The sequence below is a fragment of the Amblyraja radiata genome, chromosome 19 (genome assembly GCF_010909765.2).
Source record: "Amblyraja radiata isolate CabotCenter1 chromosome 19, sAmbRad1.1.pri, whole genome shotgun sequence".
In the NCBI taxonomy this organism is placed as follows: domain Eukaryota; kingdom Metazoa; phylum Chordata; class Chondrichthyes; order Rajiformes; family Rajidae; genus Amblyraja; species Amblyraja radiata.
This window is the reverse complement of record NC_045974.1, coordinates 9,972,828-9,982,583: the sequence shown is the minus strand read 5'-3', so window position 1 is coordinate 9,982,583 and position 9,756 is coordinate 9,972,828. Positions and strand designations below refer to the sequence as shown.

The following is a 9,756-nucleotide window of genomic DNA, read 5'->3' as shown; positions in this document are numbered from 1 at the left end:
ATCATCCCCAGTCAGTACCCCGTTCCTGCCTTCTCCCCATATCTCTTGACTCCACTATTTATAAGACCCCTATCTAGCTCTCTCTTGAAATCATCCAGAGAACTTGCCTCCACCGCCCTCTCTTGGCAGAGGATTCCACCGACTCACCACTCTCTGTGAGAAAAAGTGTTTCCTCGTCTCCGTTCTATATGGCTTACTCCTTATTCTTAAACTGTGGCCCCTGGTTCTGGATTCCCCCAACATCGGGAACATGTTTCCTGCCTCTAGCGTGTCCAAACCCTTAACAATCCTATATGTTTCAATGAGATATCCTCTCATCCTTCTAAACTCCAGAGTGTACAAGCCCAGCTGCTCCATTCTCTCAGCATATAACAGTCCCGCCATCCCGGAAATTAACCTTGTAAACCTACGCTGCACTCCCTCAATAGCAAGAATGCCTTCCTCAAATGAGGGGACCAAAACTGCACACAATACTCCAGGTGTGGTCTCACTAGGGCTCTGTACAACTGCAGAAGGACCTTTTTGCTCCTATATTTGATTCCTTTTGTCCATGAAATTAATTAAACCATTTAGTAATTGTCCCTTCTGATAGGGAATTAGGTGAGCAGAGTTTGGGGTGTTGATCAGGCCGTCTGTGGTGAGCATGCTGACACCTCTGTTATCCATGTGCCCACAGAGGATTATCCATGGCTGGAGTGCTGCCTCAAGTCCTATTACGTTGGGGAAGGTTTGGACCAGAAGACCTGCTATCAAGTGTTCGATTCGACAGTGGCAGGACTTGATGCCATTTAGTATTTCACGTCCACGATCTTCGCCAACTTTACCACGAGTGCGCCCTGTTGTACTTTGATATATATCACTGAAACAAAGGCAGCGTCTTCACCATTCTACGGGTCAGGAGAAGGGTTGATATACACTTCAGGTTTCATTCACTGGAATCATGGACGGGAAGCAGACTGCAATACGCCGGGTTTGCGCCCACCGTGGCCGACTTGTATACTTGGGGTTGGATTTCTCCCTCCGCAAGTGCTTTACCATCCGCTGCCCTGCCTCAAATGGAATTGGAATGTGTAGGAAGGAACTGCGGATGATGGTTTAAACCGAAGATGGACACTAAAAAGCTGGAGTAACTCAGCGGGACAGGCAGCATCTCTGGAGAGAAGGAATGGGTGACGTTTCGGGTCGAGGATGCTGCCTGTCCCGCTGAGTTACTCCAGCTTTTTGTGCCTGCCTATTTTCAATTGGAAAGGATCCTGTTTATGGAAACCCCTGAAGACACAGAGCACACGGAGAAGACTGTAGTTCATAATAAAGTTTAAATTGACAGCGAGTGCAGTAAAAGTCAAGAGTGTTTTATCGTCACATGTCTTGAAAGGGAAAACTGAAATTCTTACTTGTAGCAGCACAAAGATTTGTGAAACATAGTACTCTGTAAACGCCTTAATAAACAATTTAAAAAGTTGAAATTTTGTTGTATATGTATGTATGTGTGTGTATGTATGTGCGTATGGATATGTACTGTATATATAATATATACACACACACACATTTACATAGACACTGAACTTTTTTTTGCTTATATGGTGTTTACAAAGTATTAGGTTTACATATGTGTGCCTATATACACACACACACACACACACACACACACACACAGCGAACGGCAAGGTGGCAGAGCAGTAGAGTTGCTGCCGTGCAGTGCCAGAGACCCAGGTTCGATCTGACTACTTTCTCCCTGGGACCTTGTGGGTTTTCTCCGGGTGCACCGGTTTCCTCCCACGCTCCAAAGACGTGCAGATTTGTAGGTTAATTGGCTTTGTGTAAATTGGACACCAGTGTGTAGGTGGGATAACATAGAACTAGTGTACAGTTGATCTTTGGGCCGTGCGGACTCGGTGGGCCTGTTTCCATGCTGTATTTTAAAAACAAACTATATACACAATAAATGTGTGGGGAATGGATGGGAAAGTAGGATAGTGTGAATGGGTGATCGACGTGGACTCGGTGAGCCGAAGGAGATGTTTCCATGCTGTATCTCGATAACTAAAATACCAGGGGTTCTATTAACTTCAACAGGTAGATGATAGATAAGGACTCGGTGTGATATTATGTCTCGCAGGTGGCACCAGACCAGAGCATTCCTACATCAAAGGGGAGCTGAAGGATGTGCTCACACCTCCAGTGTGCCGATTCAAGCCATGATCTTCAGACTGTGAGATGAGAGGGATGCCCATTATAAAGGGCAAGCTTTATTTGCAAGCTGGCATGCAAGGTAAAGGGCAAACATTTTGGGCTGGATGTCATCTGTTTACAGAATCAGCGTTTCTGTCTTCACTGCCAAGTCACACCAGCTGTCAGTGACTGAAACATCCAAACCTGTTAGCACATTAACTGTGGACGGCTCGATTGTAATCATGTACTGCCTTTCCGCCGACTGGTTAGCGCGCAACAAAAGCTTTTCACTGTACCTCGGTACACATGACAATAGACTAAAAACTAACAGCTTGTTATACATTATGGAAATTAAGCAGAAATATGAAAACTTTTTTAACACTAAGATTATAGAGAAACATAGAAACATAGAAATTAGGTGTAGGAGTAGGCCATTCGGCCCTTCGAGCCTGCACCGCCATTCAATATGATCATGGCTGATCATCCAACTCAGTATCCCGTACCTGCCTTCTCTCCATACCCTCTGATCCCCTTAGCCACAAGGGCCACATCTAACTCCCTCTTAAATATAGCCAATGAACTGGCCTCGACTACCCTCTGTGGCAGGGAGTTCCAGAGATTCACCACTCTCTGTGTGAAAAAAGTTCTTCTCATCTCGGTTTTAAAGGATTTCCCCCTTATCCTTAAGCTGTGACCCCTTGTCCTGGACTTCCCCAACATCGGGAGCAATCTCCCTGCATCTAGCCTGTCCAACCCCTTAAGAATTTTGTAAGTTTCTATAAGATCCCCTCTCAATCTCCTAAATTCTAGAGAGTATAAACCAAGTCTATCCAGTCTTTCTTCATAAGACAGTCCTGACATCCCAGGAATCAGTCTGGTGAACCTTCTCTGCACTCCCTCTATGGCAATAATGTCCTTCCTCAGATTTGGAGACCAAAACTGTACGCAATACTCCAGGTGTGGTCTCACCAAGACCCTGTACAACTGCAGTAGAACCTCCCTGCTCCTATACTCAAATCCTTTTGCTATGAAAGCTAACATACCATTCGCTTTCTTCACTGCCTGCTGCACCTGCATGCCCATTGTTATACATTATGGAAACGAAGCAGAAATATGAAAACTTTTTTAACACTAAGATTATAGAGAAGTGGCTGGTTCGTTCGAATGATGAGCAGTGTTTAGCTTAGTTTACCAGATATTATGATAAAATGTTCATGATAAAACAGGCCAAAGATGGCATGGTTTTGGAGAAGGGAAATCTTCTGGAATTATTGAAGAGAAAATAGTGCGGGTGTCAGGGGTATGGGGAGAAGGCAGGAGAATGGGGTTAGGAGGGAGAGACAGATAGCTATGATTGAATGGCAGAGTAAACTTAATGGGCCAAATGTCCGATTCTGCCCCTATCACTTATGACCTTATTTTAACTTCCAAACCTGCATGTCTTTGGAATTTTGACTTTAGAGATACAGCATGGAAACCCCTAACACCCGTACTAATCAAGAATCTATCTCTGCCTTAAAAATACCCATTGAGTTGGCCTCCACAGCCCTCTGTGGCAATGAATTCCACAGATTCACCACCCTCTGACTAAAGGAATTCCTCCTCATCTCCTTCCTAAAGGAACGTCATTTAATTCTAAGGATCTGACCTCTGGTCCTAGACTCCCACCAGTGGAAACATCCTCTCCACCTACACTCTATCCAGGCCTTTCACTGATCGGTAAGTTCCAATGAGGTCCCCTTGCAATTCCTCCGCCAATGATCATCGATGTTCAATTATTTTACACGTATGGTATGTACATCCATCACTGATCATCTTGCTCCTTGTATCAAGTGTTCTTCCTTGATGCCCAATTCACCCCAGCAAAGACTTCCCAACCGAATGTTAACCAGGAAGGGTGTCAGCGGCATCTCATCCTGGAGTGTCTCCCTCATTGTATCAATTATATGTTTAGTAAAATAAAGTGGCCATATCTGAGAATAGTAACATTAAGAGGGCAAGACAGAATGGATGTGCCCAGTAGTGGGAGAGTCTAGGACCAGAGGGCACAGCCTCGGAATAAAAGCACGCACCTTTGGAACGGAGATGAGGAGAAATTTATTTAGACAGAGGGTGGTGAACCGGTGGAATTCATTGCCACAGATGGCTGTGGAGGCCGTCATAAGGTATTTTGGAAGCGGAGATTGATACGTTCTTGATTGGCAAGGGTGCCAAAGGGTACGGGGAGAAAGCAGGAGAATGGGGTTGGAGGAATGATAGATCTGCCATGATCGAATGGCAGATCAGACTCGATGGGCCGAATGGCCTAATTCTGCTGCCATGTCTTATGATCTCATGAACAGGTTGCCAATGTGTATAACATGTAAATTAAACCTTTGCATAACTTGTTTGAGGATTAAAGGGGAAAAAAAATCATACCAGGTGGCAAACTAAAATTAATGCAAGAACTCTGATAATTCATCATTGCAACTTACTGCTTAAAGGCTACCGTTGTCAGAGTGGTGTTTAGGCACCGGTATAAGAACATGGAACGGCATCTTAAATTTGTGCCTTATCTCCTTGGGCCAGATGACTGCGAACGGACTAAAAACAAGAGGACCAGACACTGTTGCCAATGGGTTGTGGCGACCTCTGGCCTTCTTGTGGCCGTCAGCTAAGCTCTGTGTCTGATTGTCCGCTGGCTCAGAGTCACCGCTAATGATTCTTAATGATCATCGCGAGCATTTTCTTCCCGCCATTAGAAGTTTACGTAACCAGATGACATAAATAATAGTTAACAAAATGTCCAGAGATCATTGAAATTGTTTTACACCTTGAATCATGGAATTGAATTGGAATGCACCACCTGAAGGAACAATGGAAGTAGATTATTTGTTAACTGAAAATTGAATTGGATAATAGTTTATAAGACACATTGCCTGCCTTTAGGAAGAAGAGGGAATGGGGCAAATTGAATAACTTAAAGAATCAGCGCACACACAACGTGACAAATAGGTTTGCCTTAATAGCTATCACAGCCCAAAGCATCTTAGCCAACAAAGTGAAAAGGGAAGAAATTAAACCAAGGACGTGATAGGGTTCCAATAGTGAACCTAAAAACGCTAGAGACCCGGGTTCGAACCGACTACAGGTCAGTACGGAGTTTGTGCGTTCTCCCCGTGACCTGCGTGGGTTTTCTCCGAGATCTTCGGTGTCCCCCCACACTGCAAAGACGTACAGGTTTGTAGGTTAAATGCCTTGGTATAAATGTAAAAAATGTCCCTAGTGTGCGGGGATCGCTGGTCGGCGCGGAATGGGTGGGCCGAAGGGCCTGTTTCCACGGGGTAACTCTAAACAGAATTAGTTTGGGATATTTAATTGCTGTTGCAGTGACCTTGCCTGCTGATATCCTTTGGATGGGTTGATGACAATAACAAGCTGGTGTTAATGCTCTCAAGTTGCAAGGTTGTTGGAGGCTAATTATGAATGTGTCACCTGGCAATGATGGAAACCTATCCTGAATATTGACGAGGTCTGATAATTGACTGGATGCACGGCGCTACTCTTTTCTGCCAGACTGTTTATACTCTGCTTATTTAAAAAAATTACAGTATTATGGTCAGAAGTAACGAGATTTTGGCCCAGAGTGGATGAGCTTGCGTGATTGAGTATTTGCGCTTCAGAAAGAGCTGCTTGTTTTATTGGCCATTGGGGATGGTTCTCTTCAGTCTGCAGTAGACTTTAGGCTTTAAACATGCAGCGTGGAAACAGGCCCTTCGGCCCACCGAATCCATGCCGACCATTGATCACCCGTTCTATCCTGCAGACTAGGGACAATTAACAGAAGTCAATTAACCTACAAACCTGCACGTCTTTTGGGGACAAGGAACTGCAGATGTTAGTTCATAAGACGACGCAGCAGAATTAGACCATTCGGCCCATCGAGTCTGCTCTGATCTTAATACACAAAAGGACACATAGTGCTGGAGTAACTCAGCAGGTCAAGCAACATCTCTGGAGATCATGAATAGGTGATGTTTTGGGGTCGAGACCCTCTTTCAGGCTTAATAAAAGCTTCAATAAGATCAAGGAATGTGAGCGTTAAGCTAGAAAGACACAACTAGTTGTGGATTCACCCAGTAGTAGAGGTCAGAGCAACAATGAAAGGAAGCTTGGTAGATGGAAGTTTGACCTCTTTAAAAGCCAACACCATTGTTCCAGAGAAGGGCCAGTGGAGATTAGTTCATTCACAGTAGCTCCCAAGGACTAGGTTGATTACGTTTTGTTAACTGCAAGGAAAGCCAAATTGCTGCAATCTGAAATGAAACGGAAAACATGGTTAATACATAGCAGGCCAGGCAGCATCTTTGGTGAGAGAAACAGAGCAGGTGTTTCTGGTCTATGACCCATCATTGAGTTTTGATGAAGGGTGTTTTAAATAATCCAAGGCAAACTGCATCATCCAATCTGATAAAAAATTTACAATTTAGGGTGCCGCAGCGGTAGAGTTGCTGCCTCACAGTGCCAGAGACCCAGGTTCGATCCCGACTATGGGTGCTGTCTGTATGGAGTTTTTACGTTCTCTCCGTGACCTGCGTGGGTTTTCTTGGGGTGCTCCGGTTTCCTCCCACATTCCAAAGACGTGCAGGTTTGAAGGTTAATTGGCTTTGGTAAAATTGTCCCTAGTTTGTAGGATAGTGCTCGTGTACAGGAACCCCTGGTTGGCACTGACTCGGTGGGTTGAAGGGCCTGTTTTTGTGCTGCAACAATGTAAACAAAACAGCAAAACATGTATAGTTTCATGGTGATTTTTTTTAATTTGCCCGCAATGTCTAGTCAATTTAAGCCTATTGTTTCCCTTTCCCCTGACTCTCAGTCTGAAGAAGGGCTCGACCCGAAACCTCTCCTATCCCTTCTCTCCAGAGATGCTGCCTGACCCGCTGCGTTACTCCAGCATTTTGTGTCTACCTTTGGTTTAAACCAGCATCTGCAGTTCCTTTCTACACGTATTGTATAGTCAATTTAATCTCGCTAAACTGTTTTCTTAAACATAGCTGAGTAATATATTCATGAAAACTTCCATTTATAAAGCACCTGTAATCTAAAATGCCCAAAGCATTTCAAAAGAGGGATTACTTTAAAAAATACTTGACGTGAAACCAGATTAAATGAATTTGGGGCGGATCACCAGAAAAACAAGTCAGAAGTGAGAGAAAGAAGAGAAGCGGTGAGATTTTCAGAGAGAATTCCAAATTTAGGATCGAGGAAGCTGAAGGAAGAATTGCTAATGCTGGAATGAATGAAATAGAGAATGTACATGTGATTGGATTTGGAAGGCAGCAGCAGAGATTATGAAGCCGGTTCCAAGGTGGGAGAAGGTTGCTGAGCGAGGGATGGGCCGTGTCATGGGAAGATTTGAAAACAATGAGATTTTAAAACACAGCCATCTGACATGGGTAGAGGCTGGTGTGGAATGAACACAGTAGCAGTGGGCACATTTGATCTGATTTGGCGAATGGATAGCAGAGGTTGAGGGAGCTAAACATGGAGGGTCGCCTGACAAGCTTTGGACTCGAGTAGGCCCGTCTGAAGAAGGGTCTCGACCTGAAACGTCACCCATTCGTTCTATCCAGAGATGCTGCCTGTCCCACTGAGTTTTGTTTAGTTTGGAGATACAGCACGGAAACAGGCCCTTCGGCCCACCAGTCCGCAATGACCAGCAATCCCCACACATTAGCACTATCCAACACACAATAAGGCCAAATTAAAATTATACCAAGCCAATTAACCTGCAAAAAAAACTGTACGTCTTTGGAGTGTGGGAGGAAACCGAAGAAAAAACCCGCGTGGCATGGAGAAGGGTTGCAACGCCAGATTAGGGCGGCACAGTGGCACTGTGGTAAAGGTCATAGCGCCACAGACCCACGTTTGTACCTTTAGAATGGAGATGAAGCAGAATTTCTTTAGCCGAAGGGCGGTGAATCCAGAATTCATTACCACAGCCTGGGGCGGAAATCGCTATCAAAACATGGGGGGGACACAATTTTGTGGCGCCCGCACGTGCATGCACACACACACGCACGCATGCACGCAAGGCTTTGGCCGTGTGCCCTGTGGACGGTAACATCGGGAGGTGACCTGGTTGGTGACCGACTCCGAACTCCAGCAACAGCAGCTTTGTCCCCCCCGAATCGTGGGGCTTCAATCGGCCTGTTCACAGGGCGTTTCATCGCCCAGCGCAGCTTAAAATCGGCAGCGGGATCTTCCATCGCCCGGCGGGGGCTTCAACATTAGGAGCCTCGATCGCCTCAACACAGCAGTTTGACCACGGGGCGGTGAAAGATCTTCTTTAAACTTTTTTCCTTTCTCCTTATAAAAGGGCAGCAGAGTGGAGCAGCGTTAGAGCTGCTGCCTTACTGCGCCAGAGACCCGGCTTCGATCCTGACTACGGGTGCTGTCTGTGTGGAGTTTGTACGTTCTCCCCATGACCCCGTGGGTTTTCTCCAGGTGCTCTGGCTTCCTCCAACACTCCAAAGCCGTGCAGATTTGTAGGTTAATGGGCATCTGTAAATGGTAAATAGTCCCTAGTGTGTGGGATAGTGCTTGTCGGTCAGTCACTGGTCAGTGCGGGCTTGGTGGGCCGAGGGGCCTGTTTCCACGCTGTATCTCTAAAGTTTAGTATTTATATGTGGATTTAAAGCATAAATTGAAAAGTAGTGTATCTTTAAACATGGAATATGCTTAGTGTACTGGGTGAGCCCTGGTCAGCGCGAACTCGATGGACCAAAAGGCCTGGTTCCACGCTGTATCTCTAAAGTCTAAGTCTTAAAGATATGTCCTCTAAGCTATGGCGTTCCCATCTGGGAAAAGGAGTTCTGACTGTCGATCTACATGGCCACACATTTCTAGACTACTTACTGCCTAATCACGTGCATGGATCTTGCCGCATCTTGTGATGGCAGGTGATATATTTCCGTGTACAACTTCTTAAATGACTCTGCAATCTGTTCATTTTTGTATTCATTGCTCTGTTGTATCCATTCCAATTGCTAAAGTGGTTTTTGAACCTGACAATGAGGGCTCAATTGGACAGCTTAGAAATCTTTTTAAAAAAGAACATGAATGGTGCATGTCTAGCCTGATCCTCTGATGTGGAAGTGTGAGAAGGGAGGAGGGGGGGGGGATTGGGGCATCTGGTAGGTTTTTAGCAACACTTAGTTACCACACGATAACAGCTTTAAATTAATTTTAATGATTCCGCATCAGCGGAGGTCAACATCCACGCATCAGGCAGGTCAGATAAATGGTTATCGAACCTGTTAATTCACAAGATAATGCTGATGGGGGATATTTTGCAGCCACATTAATAGGCAGCCCGTGAGCCAAATGTAACGTTTATCCAAAGTATCCCTGTGTTTACAGCGTCCCTGGATTTCTGAATATCATTTCCAATTATACATTGAAGTCCTATGGTCGACTTTTAACGTTCAATATTCTGATTTAATATGTAGAACTGGAACTCATTAGTGTGTAAGTGTTAATGTTTATTGCTTTTGAGTCTTAGTAACCAGTAGGTTTATACCTAATAATCCAAATGAATATATA

General features: G+C 44.9%; 1 protein-coding gene across 3 annotated transcripts in view; it reads left to right on the top strand.

Annotated features, from left to right (window-relative positions):
• pot1 (protection of telomeres 1) overlaps positions 1-1,330 on the top strand; it is a 127,417-nt gene extending 126,087 nt beyond the window's left edge. For all 3 annotated transcript variants that reach the window (XM_033037642.1, XM_033037644.1, XM_033037643.1), the window contains exon 20: positions 677-1,330. In XM_033037642.1, the coding sequence (XP_032893533.1) occupies positions 677-792 (116 nt within the window). In that variant the 3' untranslated portion in view covers positions 793-1,330. The remainder of the gene's footprint in view (positions 1-676) is intronic.
• Positions 1,331-9,756: the final 8,426 nt, after the last annotated feature.